Source organism: Sylvia atricapilla, chromosome 3 (assembly GCF_009819655.1).
Source record: "Sylvia atricapilla isolate bSylAtr1 chromosome 3, bSylAtr1.pri, whole genome shotgun sequence".
Lineage (NCBI taxonomy): Eukaryota > Metazoa > Chordata > Aves > Passeriformes > Sylviidae > Sylvia > Sylvia atricapilla.
The window spans coordinates 64,519,078-64,538,970 of NC_089142.1; the positions used below are offsets into that span (position 1 = coordinate 64,519,078).

General features: G+C 39.9%; 1 protein-coding gene across 1 annotated transcript; it reads left to right on the forward strand.

Moving 5' to 3' along the window:
* The first annotated feature begins 1,168 nt into the window (after positions 1-1,168).
* On the forward strand, positions 1,169-10,672 carry MTFR2 (mitochondrial fission regulator 2). The gene is given in 13 exon segments (XM_066315615.1): positions 1,169-1,196; positions 1,199-1,230; positions 1,794-1,903; positions 1,905-1,923; positions 2,277-2,381; positions 2,598-2,722; positions 4,674-4,798; positions 4,801-4,887; positions 5,894-5,925; positions 5,927-6,149; positions 6,152-6,192; positions 8,157-8,345; positions 9,851-10,672. Coding segments are annotated over 13 exon segments (1,215 nt in total). The 3' UTR covers positions 9,950-10,672.
* Positions 10,673-19,893: the final 9,221 nt, after the last annotated feature.

Here is a 19,893-nt window from a genome sequence, read left to right on the forward strand (position 1 = left end):
CCCAACTGCACTTTCATTCTGTGCACCTGGTACTTGTGTGCAGTGAAATAAATTGTCTCAGGTTTGCTGCTGCTTGTGAGATGCTGCCTCTTTCTGGCTTTCTGGTAGAGCTGTGTGTTGTTCCCTTCTGTTGACGCTTTTAGTAAGGTGTTGGAAGAGTAGGTGAGAAGTTTGTTTGTTTGTTTTTTTTTTAGGCAAGTGTTTTAGTACAGTTTTTCAAAATGCTTGTTAAAATATTCTGCCCTTCCTCTCCTGAAGCTTAAAGCTTCCTAGTTCCCTGAACCAGTTGTATGCTGTTACTACAGTGTGTATTACCAGTACTTCTTTGCGTTTGGTCTGAGAGAATGGATCCATGTGACAGGTGAGGACAGGTAACCAGCAATGCTGCCATAGGAACTCCAGTACTGACAATAGGAACACAGAGGCGGGAAGGTGTCTCCAAACACTCAGGGCATAGCAGCAGGAAAAGGGTATTCTCCTAGTAAAGCACGGTTAGCACTGTTGACTTTCTTGTAGTTTTCGAATTTACTTGAGGAAAACAATAGAAAATTTCTTTATGAAGATGAAAAAATGCAAGATAAAAGATCAAGTGCAGAATTTCAAAGCCAGGTTTTGAAGTGAAGTCAAGGCATTCAGGTGTTACTGGGCAGTTGTTGCGTTGAGAATACTTTGTGCATTTGTTTAGGTGTCTGAATGAAATGGTTACGACTTTGCTACATCCATCCTAAAGAAGACCTAAACCATCTCAGTTTAGCTCCTTGCATTAATTAAATGCACCAGTGAGTTAACAGGCCCTGGTGCATTTCTTCTGTTGTGCGTACTGTGTTCTGCCTTCGCAGTTTTCCTGTGAGTACACTCCCTTGGGCGCTCAGGCGTTCGGAGCTGGCCGCGGTGCGCCGCGGGCCCCGCGCCGCCCGCATTCCCGGGAGCGCTGTCTGGGAAGAGGGGCGGGCCCGGGCAGCGCGGCGTTCAAACCGCTCCCTCCCGACACCCCGCGCGACGGGCCCGCCCCGCCGCCCATTGGCTCTGCCGCGGGCGCTGCCGGCTTCCTATTGGCGGGGCTGCCGCGATGCCCCGCCCCAGCCGCGGGGCCTGGCCTTGCCGCGCGCTCGGGCTGCGCGTGGGAGCGCTGCCCGCGTGCTGGGGGCGCGCGGGGCCTCTGCCCGCCATGGCGCTGCTGCTGCAGCTGCTCCGGCGCTGCTGCGCTGCCTCGGCTGGCCGCACCACCAGGTGAGACACCGCGGCGGCGCCTGCCTCCGCCCGGAGAGCCGCTCGGGCGGGGCGTCTCGCCTGCAGCCGCTGCGCTCGGCGGAGGGAGGGAAGGTCGGCACCGCGGGCGGGGGCGCGGCTGCAGCTCTCCTTGCCCGCAGATGGGTTTGTCGGAGCACGCGCCGACGCGTGGGGTCACTGCCTTGGCGCAGCCGGTCGAGCGGCTCCTTTTGCCCTAAACTGAGCCTAAGAAAGTCAGTGGTGGTGTCTGCTCATGCGTTGGTGCTCCAAGTAAAGGCTGTGCGCCCTTCCCAAGTAGCAGCTGGTCCCGTGTGCTCGGCCTGGGAAGGGCGCGGCGGGGGGCGCTGCGAGAGGCGCTGGTGCCGTGCCGGCGGCCGGCGCTGGAGCCGAGGTCGCGGCAGCTCCTCGGTGGGGCTGTCAGCGCTGCTGCCGCTTGTGGTCCTGAGACAGCCCTGGCGTTCTGCCTGGGAAACTACCGGAGTATGTCCAGGAGTGCTGATTTGGCTGAGCTGCCCCTTTACTTTCTGGCGCCGTTGTTGGGAGCTGTTGGTTTTTTTTGGCAGGCCGTGTTTTTTGAAACTCAAGTGCTTGGCAGCAGTATCAGTCGTACTCTCGGAACATGCCTTCCTTCAGCAGTCTCATCAGGAAGGCATTTCCAGCAGTTATATGCCATCAAGAAAGTATCAGGCCAAGGTATGTTAAATTTATTTCACTTCTTTGCTAATTGTTCTTTTCCAAGATTTATACAGATGCATGTAGTTAATTAAACGGACACTTCTGCCAGTATGTCAAGATATTGGCCTTTGTGCCTCTTTAAAATGTTCTGTATTTTGGCAGTGTTTTAGACACTGTCTGTCATACCAGTGCAGTGTGGACCTCTTTGGACTTTCAGCTTGGGAAGAGCATTAAAAAGTTAGCTTAACCAAAAACTGCATTATATTTGATTACCTGTAACATGGAATAATTAAATAACTTTGATGGGCTTGCGATTAAGAACTGAGGGCTTTGATTTTGCTTCTTAAGTTCAAAGGTTTTCTGATTTTTAGGTCCTATCTGTTTGCCAAAAAAAGGAATATGGACCTACTCGAAGTATTGTCCGTAGGCTTGGGACGATTCTTTCCTTGGAGCCCTACCCCAGACCTTGTTTTCAAGTAAGCAATTTATTTTATATGTATATTTCACCTGTTTGTATTTTCTTGTTTCTTAATTTGATGATAGCTCTCCTATTGTTGTGCTTATGTAATTGTGTGGTGCATCCTTTATACTCAGTTTTCAGCTTCCTTATAGCACTGTTCAGAAATTCCTTTTTGAGGCTGTGCTGGATCGAGTTTCCCTTCCTACCTTTTTATGGCATTGTTTGTTTTTAGTTTGTTCAAGACTCAGATTTGTTGGGTTATGATGGACAAAGTGCAACTCCAGCTCCTGTGGCTCCATCACTTGCTGATGTCCTGTGGGTGGCAAATGATGAAGGACAAGCATGTACTAGACTTAGGTAAGTAAAAGTGTAAAAAGGAGTACTAGAAATAACTTTTACCTGCTTTTGTGGGATTTTGTGCTTATTTTCCTTTTCCACTAACCTTTTCTGGAAACATTTTGTGCTTTTTTTTGGGGGGGGGTGCACTTCCTCCTTACCTGAAAACTTTCACTATGTAAAACATTCTTTTCTGAAAGATTTCTGAAATTGAGTCTCCTCTTCTTCTCTTCATAATAGGTATGTCAGGTTCATTACTGGTACTTTAAATATTTTCACTCACAGAGTATTTTGTGAGGAAGGGAGCTGGTTGTTGCAGTATACTGTAAGACTATTCCTTCTAGTTTATAAGCTTTTTGATAAAGTTTATAAACAGGGGATAACAAGAAAAACTATTTAAATGTCTCCTTTGGGCTTTAATTTTTACAGTGCCATGTGTAAACCTTGATGGTTGGCTTTGATGGAAAAACAAACATAATTATTTTAAAAAATTAAAATTCTCAATATAGTTTATAGAAATATTTCTAGCTTTTATTGAGGATGGAAGAAAAATATTTTTACACATTACAAAATATTTCAGGTGAAATGACAAATTATCCAGGAATTTGCAGACACAAATAGTGTAGAAGTTTTGTCCTTTTTTTCTCTCTCAGTGGTGCAGAAATAGAAGGTTGTCTCTTCTAAAGATCTGTTCAAAATCAGAGGGTGAGTTAGAGCTAGAAGCAAGATTAAAATGTGGACACATGTATTGTCTTGTACTGCATCTGTATAGGACAATGTAATTATGTTTCATACTGGTATTTGTTTGTCTGTGATCTTTGTGCTGATTGCCAGTAATGAAAATACAAGAAATTGATGACTTCAGATAACACGCTTTTCAGAAGTCTGGAGAAGTTTGATACAATGTGTTTCATCTTATGTTTCCTGAGGCATTATTGTTAAATTATTAGTTTGTTTGTAACAGCTGTAATATAGAAGAAGAAGAAGAGACTGTTGAAAGAACAAAAAACTCCTGGTCTGTTTAGTCCTGTTTGTGCTGGTCAGATTCACAGGACTATGACAGTTCATTCTTGTTATGTTTCTATTCTTCACTCCTCCTCCTCTCTGGCTCTGTGGGATGTTTTTCAAGAACTATTCTAATTGATATCTTTTCCTTCTGAAGCTGTGTTTATAGCAATGAGGTTGTGGCAAATCAGAAAGCAGTGCTGCAGGTCTGATTTGAAGTAAAAGGATGTTTTAAATAAGGGAAAAGGTCTGGGTTTTTTAAATCAAAGCTTAGTGCATCTTAAATGACTCTGGTAAATTCAATTTCTTTCCATGTTCCATACTGAAATTCTGGTAGTTTGATTTTATACTGTGTTTTAAGTTTATTTCTGCGGCACAGACTTGGAACAATTTTTACAATTAAAACCTAAGACTTACAGCACAGTATTCTAATGTTGTCTTTGGTTATAGTAGCTTACAGAAGGTGAGATTCTTGTTCTGTAAGTCTGTATAAACCTTATTATTTTCAAGCACATTTTCTGAAACATTGTAACTACTTTGCTGCTTGCAGTGTTCATCTTAAGAGTTTGATAAATGATTAAAATTTCTGAGGCCAAATTAAGATATTATTTTTCTTTGACTCTCCTGCCTTTCATATTCATGTGGCAAGAACAGAGAGACACATTACAGTGTGAGTTTAATAGTTACTGAATAACAACAGTCCTACTGTATGATTCTATGATGTTTAATTCTCCCTGAATGAACTGTCTGAATAATTCTTATGATGACTTTGCAAGGGTCTGCATTGCACTTGAGCAAAGGGAGACTTGAAACATTTTAGAAGTTATGAGTGGTTAAAATTGTAGTTTCCTTAAATAGTTGGAAAAGTTAGGTATTGCTGAATGTTGATAACTTGCTTGAACAGCCCAAGTAGTTTTGAAGTTTCCATTGTTGGCTAAACCTTTTGAAACTTTTTTTTGCTTTGTAGGACTGAAGTGAGGAGTAAACAGAAAAGTACAGTTCCTCCTGATTCATATCCACATCTGGATTCAATACAGAGCATTCCAAAAAACGGTGCACAAAAAGATGGTGTTGATCAAGCAGCACTCCAGAAAATTCTGCACTTGAAGAGGAGCTGACCTTTCTTCGTGCTCAGATTGCTGCAATTGTTTCAGTGCAGACCTTGGGAAGTGTTCCCTCACGTAAGCCCTTCTGGTTTGAAGCAAACCAGTGTTCCTTGTTTGGCTTTAGAGCTTGCTGTGTCTGAACTGGTAGGGAACATCTTTAAGTTTTCTAACTGAAGATACACCAACTAAATTTACAGAAGTTACACCACTAAATTTACTGTATATAATACCTTGTTTTCCTTTTTGCTATTTATTTGGTGTGCTTTCTCTTTCCTATTTTATGGTCTGTTTGCTGAGTTTAAATGCAATTGATCCTAAGTAGTCTTTATGCTCATTTCAATGTTGGTGAAGGGGCTTAGTAACATCACTATCTATGGGCTACTAATAACTAGTTTAAAAAGTTACAGACAGTTAATTGTCCCTTTGGGGTTTTGCACTGTGTTTTCTAAGACATTATTAAAATAATGGGTAGAAGAAGACTTCTAAGTCAGTCAGGTTGGGGCATTAACAAAAACAAATGCTACAAACAGATATGTCCTAGGTAGATGGTCTCCAATATGCTCTATCTTGGGACCTCTTTTTCTTCCTGGTAAGTTTGAGTCTCATTGTCTTACTTGCAGACCACAGTGGTTGCTGAAATACTTGGACTGGTGCGAGGTAGTTACTTTTGTGTGGCATTGTGAGGCACTTCTGTGATTCAGCTGTTCCATTGGGTCTTGTCTTCTCCATTGCACTCAGTATTGTAATCTGTTTTACATGTTTTGTGGTTATCTTTTGCTCATGTAGGTTATTGTAACCTCTAGAACACTGATTATCATAACAGGCAGCTTTGCTGATCTATCTAGTGCCTAGATTGAGGACACAGGAAGAGAAAATCCAAGTAGCACAAGACGCCTCAGATTCATTACTTCAGGTATTCTGAGTCTGTGGGTTTGAAGTAATGTTCTTTGTTTTAACTTTAGTTCTTCTGTGTTGTAATGTGCAAGTTGTCTAAGAAGTGCTTTCAGAGGGCAGTCTTGACTTAAAAGTGATTAATCCTAGATGTTCATATATGTTGTTTTTTTTCTCTAACTGTATGCAGAAGCCTTTAAAACACTCAGCACTTCAGATGGATTTTTACCCACTGCCAGCCATGACTTCTACACCTCTGTCCATCTCTCACAATCACTTTGTAATTCCCTCGCCTCCTCCACTTCCTTCTGGTGCACCATCTGCTGTTGATGCTAGTAATTCTGCACTGGAACTTATCAAACAACGCCGAGCTGCCAGAAGCAGTGGTTCAACTACAGCTGAAAGTGCTGATCACCACAGGACAAAGGACGTTCCCAGTATGATGGATGTTTGAAAGACCTAAACAAAGTTCAGTTGCGAGCTGTTGAGAGGGTAGGTTGGATTGGATGTGCACCTCAGCAAGCCAAGGCCACCTAAGCATGAGCAACACTTTAGTAGCACCAGAGAACACCAGTCATTTAAAGAGCAGCTACTGCTGACAAACTGAAGTTGGCAACTTCTGAGTCACAGCGTGGAATGTAAGGAACTTGTGATGTGGCTTTTAGATACATTTAAAATATGCTGACTATCACAGCCTTTTTAACTACCCTGCTGCTTCGGTATGCAAATCTCAGGTTGGTGTGGGGAGGTGAGAGGTTTACTTACAAGGTTGCATGTACAGGCACAGGAAACTGATCTGAAAAAATAACTCTTCTGCATTCACTGTGAAAGGTCAGAACCTCAGGGAAACTTCAGAAAACTACTGTTAGCATATTCAAAACATCCTGGATCAAGCTTTGAAGCATTAACAAAAATATGTGCTGTATCATTTATTGAAAATGTTTCATAAATTTGTATTTCAGGAGTGCAGTTGGATTATAAATATTTTTAGTGGTGAACTGTTTTGATGGCAGGTGTAGTTGACTTGTAAAAAAATGCTTTACTGAAGAGTGCAACACCTCTTCTAGGTGCTATGTTTGTGCTAGGTATAGTAGAGATTACACCTTCAGAGTTCTTTTCTGAACTTCTTGGGTTGAAAAAGTAAGAAAAACTGAACCTGTAATGAATATTTGAAGCTCTGAATGTGGGAAGAATGTCACTTGGCAAAACTTACTGCATTCTCATTTCAACATTTTCAAAACTGTGAGCTTTACCGCCAAAAGTGACTAGCACAAAACTTGGGCAAATAATTTACATGCAAATCTAAAGCATGTCTACATACTTTTGATGACATTCTCACAGTAAGTAAAACAATACAAAATGTCCTTAGGTAAACCTGGGTGTTTCCTTTCTATATGTTTTTTTTTCTCTATGATTCCATGTACAATGAAGGAGGAAGAGGAGATGTTCAGGTTGACAGTTTTAACATCTTGAGCAGGGGCATAATTAGCAGAAAGTGGTAGATCCAGAATGCTTTCTGGCTTTAGGTATTACATGTATTCTGAAGTAGAACTTTAATGAATGATGAATAATTTATATTTTGGGGGTGAGTAATGATGATCAAAATGTAACAATCTTTCTGACAGTAGTTTAATGTGTGCAGTGCAAAGCGAAGTCCTCTGTTCTCAGAAACTGAGACCTGAGGATCCCAGTTTCTACCACCCAAACACCGTCTTACATGTTGTGCAAGTGCTCTGAGGGCTTGTTTTTATAGGGGCTGTGAACTCAAACCTCTCAGGTTTTGTGTTTAAGCAACATTTACTGTAACTGCCAGACCTGGAACTTGGTGTTGTCAGTGTGCATTATTAGGTACAAATCATCAGCCCGGAGACAGCACTTTACTGGCAGAACTCGGAACATCTCTATATTTTTCCACCCCACCACCCCCCAAGGTATCTCAGAGGTCAGGAAGTCTTATGATGTATTGTCTTGGACTAGTCACTGGCTTCCACATTTATGCTGAGTTTGGGGTGTAGATGCTGTTTTGATTTCTGAATTTAAATGAACTGAAAATGAATAAATTAAATTCAATTGTATTCACAATGATTTTGAAATACCTTATTGGACATACTTTAACATACTTTAGTATAACTTAAAAATTACTTGGTATAAAACCTGCAATTTTCCTTTTTTTGGCTCGTTATTTGCAATACTTTGACACTTCATGTTGGTTTTCTGCCTGTTTTCATGGAACAGCATCAGGTTGTGTTTTCAGGTTAGGAATGTAGCTGACAAGTTGTTGGGTGTAATTTTATCAGTTGGATTTGATGAATTGTTTTAAAGTTACAGCAGCATTACTTGTGTAATCAAGGATTTATAGAATTAGGGTGTTTATAGAAGTTGTGTCTCTAGATTTTGGATTAGTCGCACAGGATTAGGGTGAGGAGAAAATAATTTTTTTGGTTGTTGTTCATAGGTCTCCTGGAGGTACTCCTCTTTCCAGACCCAAAAAAATACAAAGCTCAGATTGGGATCCAGTTGCTCTGCTCACTCACGCTCTAAAGCAGAAATTTGCACATAAAAATGATGATGAAGATGATTCCCTGGACAAAGAAAATTATTCCTTTGATAGCTCTCCATTTTCTAGTCCTGAGGTGCCAGTGGTATGTTTTTATATAAGAATGTGTGTTTGTATTCTTGAACTGACTGCTGTTTTCATGGATAGTTGCAGAGTTTTCACAAGCCTAGACCTTCTCTACAATTTTTTTAGCCATCAGCTTAGTTGCTTACTTTCTTTAAAGCATAATCAAAGCAGAAAATCTCAGATTAATTTGGGTGGATTTAGACTGGTAAATGCACTTCCAGATGTGCAAAGATAAAAACTTAGAAGACTGATTTTAAAAATTCAGCTCATAGTTGATTGAACTGTGGACCTTAGCTTGATGGTAACTGGCTGGTATCCATGCATAGAAACTGTATTTAGATAGTTACTGACTAATTTTTCAAATAGTATGTTAGGAGGGTGCAGAAAGGTCTGACTGATACACCCTAACTGTTCAGAAATGAAAGTAAATGCATAGTCTGTAATACTTTCCTTGGAGTGTAATTTCCACACAGTTTGAATCTTTATCCAAGATGAGTTGGGATTCTGTTGTAAAGCCCATGAAGGTTACAGTTTTTCCTAGGAACAAAGAAGTGGTAGACAGAGCCATTGGACTAAGATGACTCCGAGCACTGATTTCTGCGTATCAGCCTGTGGCAGCTACCCTCAGCTTATACAGTCCAGCAGTGCTGTTGTTTGGTGTTTCCACAAACCTCAGGACTGCTCAGATGAGATGGACTGAAATAGGTGGCATTAATTAAACTCTGTCTTCTCTCTTTTTATCATAAGAATGAGATAAGAGATTCAGGCTGTGGCATTTGTTACCCTAATACAGGGAAATAATAATAGAGAATGTACACTGGAATCCAGATATTCTTAGATATCCTTTGGAAGCTGCTCGTAGGTGTGGCTAGCTCTGTGGCTCAGAACTTGAGGAAAGTTAATGTGTATGTGTTCCTCTTTCTAGCTATAATGATTTGAGTTTTTAAATTTATTTCAACTGCCACAAGGATCTTTCCAAGCTAAATTAGCATATATTTTACAGACTGCATTGTGTCAACAGTTCTGGTGCAGTCTTAGTAAATTTCTTCAGCTTTTTTTTCCCCCAAAGGAAAAATTAAAATGTCTTAAAAATAACCATGTTGGTGTTTTGGATACTGCAGACTATTGCACTGCATAGCTGACATACCTAATTCTAGATACAAAGATCAAAAATAGCTCCTGGAACAGCTTGTATATGGAATAACTTTTGTTCCGGGATCTAACAGCTGGATTACAAAGTCATGGAAGAAATACTGCTTAAGGTCAGCATGTTGAGGTGTAGATACAAAAAGATAGAATTTTTCTGGTTAAAGCAGAATAATCTTATGAGTTTGTAACCAAGCCTCTAACTGTTAACTGTTGAGTGTTTTGAGGAATAAATTTACTTAAACTAATTGCACAGACTTATTATTTCACTCTTTCTATGTTGAGAGAAGTGCAACAACTGTTCCGAAATGTTTTTCTTGAAAACATCTTCTAATTCAGTTTCTTGAGTATAGTTTTAACTTTGTCTCTGCTTCTCAGGTTGGACACTGCACTCTGAAGCAAAATGCAAAACCCAGCCTTACAAGAACTGGTGGAGTTAAGCAGATGCCTGCATGGAAAGGGAGAGCTCATATTTAGTGGAGGCTTCCAAGGAAGGTTCACTGTGTATAAGTGGTGGGTCCACTTTGAAACTGCTGTAAGGTGCTGTAACATGTTCTAGAACATACCTTTCCTATGCTGTTGAAGTTGCAGTGTTGCAAGGTTTGTAAAATTACCTCTTCCTTCTCTTTGGTTTCTCAGTAGCCAAACTTGTGAATGTGATGCTTTTACCAGAAGCACAGAGCTGAGAGAAGGCTTCTGTTGCTATGGAGCAGTGGGAAATTGAAGAAAGCAGTGTGTGTGGGGAAAACAAAGATTTATTGCTGTGGGAGCTGAGGTTATGCTCTGTTTGCACTCCAGTGTAAATAATAAGGAAGTGTAAACTTTTTGTTAGTGTGTTACAACTACTGTATATAATGGTAATACTTTTTCATGAGAGTGGCGTAGTTGCCTTGGTTTTCCTTGCAGTTTGCCAATACAGCTCTTTATTCCATGTGTAAACAGTTTTCTAATTTATTTTGGGTCAGGAGATGAACTTTCATGTTTGTGGAACTTTGTGCTTTAAGTAAGCTTCAGGTCGTCTATTAAATGCCTGTAATATGAGGGAGTTGTGTTCTGAGGTAAAAAGACCTTGCAGAGAAATCTGCTTGCACACAGTCTAAATTCCATATGTAAGTAAATATTAATTCCTGTCTTGGCATGTACATCCGAACTCAGTTTTGTTCACAAGGGCTTATGAAATAAAATTCTCTATATATTGTAGGTGTGTGTGGTAGTGGCCTTTTGTGTTGCAGTCTCTTTTGTGTCTTAAAAACTGATTATATTAGACAAGTCCTTAAATACCATCTAAAACTAATTAAAGAACAGCTTGTTTTTTCCTACCAGAGTGGCACCTCATGAAACCACTTTTTTAGAAATTTATTATGATCCACTGCTTACAGGTGCTGCTTTCACCTAATCTTTTGTCTAACAATCCTGACATATAAAACCCAAATTCTATCAGACTGTTGAATGTGTCCCTTATATTCCATGTGTCTTCTATTTCCCACCTCACTTATACAGAGCAGACTGACAGCTGCGTCCCCTCTTACTGCTGGATCTTATTTGCACAGTTGTAAGAAATTAGTGTGTAAATACCATACTTGCATTTTAGTTTTAAAAATATCTTTTGACTAAAACTGGAGCTTAAGTGTATTGATACATTATGCTTCTAAAATTAAATCCTCTAGGTTGTTTATTTCTTCTGGATTTAATAATTACTGAACTTTATCTCTCTCTTCTCCCATTCCTTGATTGGTTCGTAGCAGTTTGGCCTTCACTTTTTTCCAAATAAGCATTTGCTGCTTTCCTCCTACCTAAACTCAATAATTGCTATGAAATCTGTACAGAATGTCCAGCTGAGCCCCATACTTTATAAATTTACCCTCTTCCATCAGAGCTCCTCATTGTCCTTTGTCTGCTGCTCTGGTCTCTGCTGTACAAGAGCAGCAGGTAGTGACAGTGAAGGGAAGTCCATTGTGGTGCCTGCTGAAGAGGACATGAAGGCACGGAGTCCCAGTGAGCATAAGGGCTTTGAATTGGCTCCCTCTTGCTCAGTGTCTGCAGTGCAGTGAGGTGGAGCAAGTCATCTCCTGGTTTGTATCAGTGTTCCTAGATCCAAGGGATTTCAGGTGGTGTAGCCCTGCTGTTGTGACTGATAAGCGAGGATGGAATTCCTTCTTTGAGAGACTGAATTATGCGCAAAGCGATGTGGTAGTCTCTCCCCTGCATCAATTTATGCTTTATGTAACCAACAGTTTCTTCTCTTCATGAAGAACTATTGAAGAAAACTTTTGCAATTTTCCTGTTTTCCCTAGGGTTCATCATTTAACTACAAACTTGGCCAACAGAGCAGTTTGTGGTGAGGCATTTTGACTTTGAAACTCTTTTCAAAGAGTTTCAAAGAGTTCAAAAATCATTTTAGAAGGGACTTCTGAGGAATATCTCAGTACCTGCTTAACACAGTAATCTAGTGTCAGAAGCATCTGCTAATTTTAGTGAGCTATGTGACCCTTGTGGTTGTTGGATACTGTCTGATTTTGTCATTTTGATGTGACTTGTGCAGTGATACAGTTTATAGCTGATCTGCTTCCTTAGGGAAAAATAATAAGTAATGGGCCATGTGATTTTTTTTTTCCGCCACCTACACATGTTACAGGAACAGATTCTTTATTTTATATAGTTCCAGATGTAAAGAAGTCTGTGGGTGGCATCTGGTAGCATCTGACAGTTTTTAATCCCAAGAAGTTGGAAAGCTTAGCAAAAGTTAGTAATGAAAAGTTTTGTTGCTCATTGCAGAGATTTTTCTCCCTTTTCAGGACTGATGAAACATGGCTTTATCACCTTATTTTCTTTGACTAAAACTTCTGTATCGGCAACTGGGAAGCAGCTTTAGGTTTTCTGAAGCTTGTTGTAGCCACCAATAATCCATTCCATGTTTTACCTACAAATGCCCTTGTTTACATAAGGTTCCTGACTGAATTGCTCAGTCACAGTGGAACTCAAGAGTTGTGCTATTGATCTGGGAGAGGAGGAAGAGATTCAGGAACATGAGTGCTCTATTGGACTGCTGGCATGATCATGTGAAAGGTTGTGCCTTCTTATCACTGAAGAAGTCTGAAAAACTTACTCTCCTACCACTCCCATGAATTTTGGAGCAGGATGTCTTCCTTCAGGACCTGCTGAGGTGGTTGCTGGATGAAAGTTAGTTTTGTTTTTCTACTAGAAAGCCTTAAAAGGTATGTATATTATATCAAATTTTCCAGCTGATAAATTGAAAGGAGCAAATGTTTTCAAATGTTTTGAGTAAAAGGGCTAAAAGGAAAAGTATGCAGTTCTTTAAAAATATATTTACAGATTTTCTTCTAGGAAATCCTAAAAGATGAGTTCTCTGTCAGTGAGATTCCCATTACAAGGAGCTCAATGAATACAGATAACCTGGCAATTACTGTCAGAATATCACTGCTGACATACCCTTATAATACACCAGACCTGTCCAGATACTCACTACTTGTGAGGGACAATTAATATAGAATTCTATATATATTAATTATTAATATTAATCTATATTCATTTATATACTCTCTGTATTTGTAGGTACAGAGTTTTTGGGAAAAAGGCAGAGCAGAGATTATGCAACAGTATTCACTACCCTTAGTTGATTCTCCTTGTTAGGAATTACGTTGTTCTTTAGTCCACCTAAATAGTGATGTTACATACAGGGTTCTTGCAAAAGCCAAACTTACAAAGGGAACCTGCTAAACAAGTTAGCCTTGAGTTACTGATCAGATGCCTTGGGGAAAGGAAGTTCTACAGACAAGACTATTGAAATACTGATGTCCCAGTGTTGAGCTGGGTCTGGAGCCAAATTTCATTTCCACTTTATCTGAAATGTGATTGTAGGTACTTGGGAGATATTTATCATTCTGATTACCAGGTTCTCAGATCTCTATGTGATTTACCAATACATTTTTCATAGTGACACTGACTTCAGCTACATCTGTGTTACCTTCCAGGTTTATCTGAATAATCTATTAATTGATTTGTATGATTTTTTAGAGCATTGTTGCACATCTATGTGAAATTAAATAGTTTACAGTGGGGAAGGTGGCCTGCTGTGCCTGTTTGCAAACAAAGAAGGACTGGAGGGTGATGTGATGGTTGGAGACATCTTGGTACAGTGCTCATAGAGCGCTAGTGTTCTCAGAGAAGTCAGGAGGGGAGTAAACAGCGCTGCAATTCTGGACTTCTGCAGGAGAGACTTTGGCCTGCCTAGGAGACTGAGTGAATCTCCTGGGAGGCAGTCCAAGAAGGCAAAGGAGTCCAGGGAAAAATGGATATTCTTCAAGCAAAAAAAAATGCTGCTGGCACAGGAGGAGGTGATTTCCATGGACTGAAAGGACCAGTTGGTGGGGAAGACCCATCTGGCTTGACAGGGAGCTTTGTCCTATGACCTTTAGAAGAAGGGGCAGGCCACTCAGGAAGACTACAAGAATTTTGTGAGGTAACTAGAAGAAAATTACAAGAGTCAAAGCCCAGCTAAAACTTAGTCTGACTACTGCAGTAACAAAGTATTTCTCTACATTAATAATGACAAGAGGGCCAAGGAAAAGCTCCATCCTTTCTAGGTGTGGGGAGAAACATAGTGACAAAGGACTGGAAGAGACTGAGGTACTTAATGCCTTTTTTGTGTCATCCTAATAGCTGACCACTTGTTCCCCAGATACCCAGCCCCCTGAGCTGGAAGACATGGGCAGGGAGAGAAATGAAACCCCCCTAATCCAAGGGGAAATGGCCAGTGACTTGCTGCCACACTTGGACATGCACAAGTTCATGGGACCAGATAGGATCCACTCAAGAGTACTGAGGGAGCTGGTGGAAGTGCTCCCCCTTTGCATCATTATCATCAATCCTATCTAATGGAGGACTTTAGTAAAGCCTTTGACAGTTTCCACAGCATTCTCCTGGAGAAACTGGCCAGTCATGGCTTGTACAGATGCTCTGTGAAAACCTGACTGGGTGGCTGGGCCCAGAGAGTGTTGGTGAATGGAGCTACAGCCATCTGGGAATCAGTTCTGCCTTTATCTCCATGTGAGGATTGAGGAGTTGTGTGGGAGTGTTGATCTGCTGGAGGGCAGGAAGGCTCTGCAGAGGGATCTGAACTGGCAGGATCAATGGGGCAAGGCCAAACTGTGAGGTTCAACAGCGCCAAGTGCCAGGTCCTGCCCTTGGGTCACAAGACCCTCATGCATTGCTACAGGCTGGGTGCAGAGCAGCTAGAAAGCGAGCTGGCAAAAAAGACCTGGGGGTACTGGTTGGCAGCTGACTGAACATGGGCCAGTGTATGCCCAAGTGGCCAAAAAAGCCAATGGCATCCTGGCCGGGATCAGGAATAGTGTGGCCAGCAGGAGCAGGGCAGTGATTGTGCCCCTGTACTGGGCACTGGTGAGGCCACACTTTGAGTTCTGTGTCTCCTGTTTTCAGCCCCTCTCTGAAAAAAAGATATGGAGGTGCTTGAGCATGTCCAGAGAAGGGCAATTTATTTTAAAGATCCAGAGGGTGGGGGGGGGGGGGGGGGGGGGGGGGGAAAGGGCATGTAGCTTAACTAGTAGGAATAGGATACCTGTTGTAGATACCAATATATAGAGAGGGAAATTGTTCATAATTTCTCAAAATACTTCAAAGTATTTGAATCTGGAATCACTCTATATTAACAGTACAGCAAAAAGAATGGGTATTTTATAGTTGTAAAGAAGGTTTTTGTAAAAAAAGGAAGAATCTTATAAAGCCCTAAATAGTGGATGTGTTTGAGTAATTCAGGTTATGTAAAAGGAATTACATACATGAATCAATGCTTGTAAATGATTCTGCTTTTGTTTCTGCAAGTTAGCCAAATGTGAAAGGCACAATCTGGAAGGATCTTTGACAGGCTTGCTGTTTGTAGACGTTTCAGTGGTTAGAGCAATGTGCATCATTCACCATAGTTATGCCTTGAAACACTTTGTTTAGGAACTCAGTCTTGAATTGTGGTGCTAATTTTGGCAATATCTAAAACTGTTGTGAGTAAAGGCCAAAGATGACAGCTGTCCTACTTCAGAGAAATTTGGCACATTTCAGTATTATTTGGCTGGATTATTTACAAATTTTGATTATAATAATCAAAAGGCCCTTCTTTTGATATTCATTATTTTCCTCAATAATACTGTCAGCAGGGCTTCTCTTTTGCAGTGGGAATTAGATTTTTTTTTTTTTGTACACTGAAAGAATAACAGCATGGTGCTTTTGTTCCAGCTGTGTTTCTAGACCTCTTTACATTTTAATTTCTGCCTATATTTTCATCTAGCCTGGAAAGCAAAAGTAGGCCTTAAAGCAAATTATTGATCTATGTTATGAAGAGTGTTCAGACTTGCATTGTTATTGGGATGGATGTATTCTTACCTTTTGTTTAAGGCTTATTTTAGGTATTTGATTTCAATGGGACACAGAAGCAGAAGCAACAGTCTAAATTCTCTCTTTAGGTAACAGAGACATGGCAGTACAGTCTGCAGAGATGGAGCTGGAACTGATTGCTTCAAACCACTGATCAGCTAAAAATGTCTTAAAATACATTTGAAAATCTATAAAATAATTCATACAATAGTTGTTACATTTTGCAGATGAACTGCATGGGTTTAACCACAAGAGAGCAGCATCACACTAAGGTTATGTAGCAAGTTTAAAACTAAAAAGGAATTCTGCTTATCAACATGAAGTCTCACAAAAAAAAAATTTAATCCCTTTATATTTTTATTTTTATAGTGGTATACACTAGATTGTAGGGGTAGATGATTCTGTCTTACTAGCATTATGATGAGTGTACTTATGTGCACTTGGATTAGTAAAAAGTCAACACCTCAAATATCCTCTTTATCCCATGTAAAATGGCCGTTGGAAATTTCTCTTTGTGGTCCAGTACACATATCATGAACGTTGCCACAGAATTGCATGGATTTGTATACCTAACGTCTAGCTTATGTAAATGAAAATAGGCTGCTTTTTACTGATTAAGAGTCAAAGTGTCTATGGGGCATAGAAATTCACATGTTTTCTTTCAGATGAAACACCATACTGCTCTTCTGTAAACATATGCATTCTTTGCTCCTCACATGTACAGAGTGACTTGAAAGAGTTTAGGTGCATCCATAAAGCTGGGGTAAGGGGATGTTGGCAGAGCATGGCAAATTTTAACCTTCATTAATGTCAATCTTCGAATTGTCAACTTCATTTCTTGCCATCTATGCTTTCTCTGTGGTAGCTGGCATTTTACTTAGTAGGGAAAGTTGAACTGGATTGATTGTTCCCACTTCTCTGTTTCACTTATAGTTCTCGTGCTGTAACACAGCAGCTGTGTTTGCTGGAAGCAGTTGCCACTGAGCAACAGCTGCTGGCATAAAGAGCAGTAAGAAGAAATATAAAGTAAGCTTAGTTTTAGTTTTTTTTTTCCCTGTGTTATTTTTGCGTTATGGCTGTTTGATGCATGGTTACCTTACAGTTTACAGCCTGTGTTTGTCCTGTTTTTCTTTAATGAGCACTGCAGGAATAACTGAAGTAGCAGCAGTTGTGTGTTCTATTGCTGAAGTGAGGGGTTTCTGTCCTTTGGAATATTGGGGTTTTTAAATGTGTATTCTGTTGTTTCTTACACAATTTTGTCTGTCTGGTATTTTACTCATCTTTTTCCATTATCTGTTTTCTCGCAGGTGTTTTTGCCTGACTTGCATACATATTTGACTGTTATCTACTGGGGCAGTAGATAAGCCAGGCTGTTTTTAAACTCTCTTTGCTTGTAAGGAAGTGTTTCTGAAGAGGTCAAGCTCAGTGTTCTTGGTTTTAATTTACTAAGTGGGGAGTTCCTTACCAGCATGGACAGTGGGAAATAATCTCTAGCTCAGTATTTTGTGATAGTAAAATAGGTAGTTTGAAGATGTACTTCAGTTTGCCTCAGGTGAAATGTGGGCTTTATCAACATCCTCTGTTCCTATCTGCTCCTTTGACCACTCCAATATTTTTCGTGCATTTGTGCTTGTTTCTGTCTGTTCCTCTCATGTGTGCTGTCTGCATGTACAAGAATTATATTAAGGCTTTACTAGTTATTAATTCTAGCAAATCCCCAGCCCATTTATTATTTCTCAGTAGTGGCACAGCCTTTTCTTGCAGATTTTAAGAGGATACTTTGTTTTTAGTATATTAGAACAACGCAGCTGCTAGTGAGGACTTATACCAAGTAATCTGCGGTATAACCTAGCTTGTCACTGAACTAGTTTTTTATGTTAAATTAGGTTTTTGAGTTCACAAATAAAAGAATATATTGAAGATACATTGACATAGGGCGAGCAAAATAAACAGAATTCGTGAGATGGTGCTTGGTACCTAGTGAGCTCTCGGAGCTGTTGCTAGGAGAGGAGCATGGTAACAGTGCTCTATGCTGGTAGTTGCCTGGGGAACCCACAGACACTTGTGCTATTTCTACACATCTGTACCAACTCACAAGATTTTTTCTTCCATGTCCTCCCTTTTTCCTCTTCTCTAGCATAATAAAAGGTGTGGGGGATCTTGGCCAGCGGACTCAGTCCTTTGTCATCCTCCTGCATACAGGTCTCAGAGTCAAGACTTAGCAGCTTTGAAGAAAATTGGTTTTTGGCAAGATCTTGACTTGAGCACAATAGTGGTGAATAGCTGACCCAGTACAGTTGAGGATGCTGAACATCACACCTGGTAATGGGCCCTGGCACTTCTATTTGGAAGTTGTTGCTGTTACATGTTTCAATATGAGTAAAATACTGAATTCTACTCACTTACCAATTGTGTAGATTTTAGAAAAAGTGGAATGTATTTACATAGAAAAAAAACAGGATCACTAATTACCACTGAAGTAATTATCTGATGGAGGAATAACTTAAAGTCTGCTTACTAGGACAAAACTTTGAACTGCAGATGACTAGGCAATTTAAATCTGCAAATTCTAAGGAAACTGGCTGACAGGCGTATCTGGCCCTTTATATTTACTTTGAATGAACTTTGCAGTTATACAGAAATTCAGAAAATTGTGTTGTCTAAGTCTTCTTTTAAAGAAAAGTGGGGTAAGACACATGACTATAGGTCAATTGGCATCTCTCAATTCTAGGCAAAAAATCTGCATGATGGTATCCTTTTGCATAGTTGGAAGTACTCAGATAACAAGACTGTTCTCTTGTGATTTTATTGTAAAATAGATGGTTTAAATAATCTTTTAAAAATATCTCCAATAGAGTAGCATAAATGAAAATACAACAATTTTATTACCCACAAAGTAGATGTTAAATGGATGTAGAACTGATCAGCGGCAGATAATAGTAATCACTGAAAGGAAGTATTTCTACTAAAGATTATAGAAAATGGTACTGGGCTAATGCAGTTTCGTATTTTTAGTAATGAAATAAGTGATGAAATTTGTGGATAATTAAAACCAGAAATTACACAGAGAGAAGCAATGAAGACGTGAATCATTGTGGCAAATGCCATAGCAGGGTACGTCTTCAGAAGAAAAGTACATCCTAGTACAGTCAGTTGAAAAACTATAAAGCTGTTTCATTCAAACTATTATTCAGAAACAGAAAATCTGCAGTGACTTGATTTGTCTGTGTATGCATGAAGATTAAAAAGAAGTGCTAAAGACTTTCTGTGACAGACAGAAATGTAGTATTAGCCAGTTGTAAGAAGCAATACTAAAATAATTTAAATTTCAGTTCATTTCAATAATGAACATGACATCCACAGTGGGAATTGGTGCCTCCTCTTTATTTCTTTGTAGTAGAACCCAATGCCTGTTTGACAGTGACCCAGCTATAGAGTGAAACAATTGTCCCTTTTTGACAATGCTGCCTTCCTTCCTCATATGTTTATTTTCTAGTGCATTTATTATAGGCTGTCTCAGAAAGAGAACAGCTCTTACTATATTTTTTTTTTACATCTCAAAAGTACTTTTTAGTTTTGCAGAGTAACTTGTGCTACTCTTTAAAGTACAAACTCTTTGCTGATATTCCAATATTTAAGAAGACTTCATTCCATCATGAATCTCAGTAAAATTTAAGCTTGTGGATGTGCCATGCCAGCTGAAAATTACATCTGCATTATTATGTAAGATGTCCCTGAGAGCAATGTAACACCCACAGGCAAAATTTCAAGCTGTCAAGTAACTCAAGAGTGATGATGTAAGTTCTCCCTTTAAATTAATGACACTGAAGTATCAGGAAAGAAAGAACTACAGTTGGACTGCGAAGGGAATAAAATTAAAAGAAAGAAAACAAAACCAGGACTCCAAACCCCTAGCAACAGGTACAGATTTTTTTAAGGTACCGGAGAAGATCAATTCACTTTTTCCATGAAACTATAGAAGTTGTGCTCCTTTATCATTAAAGTAAAAGCTGTCC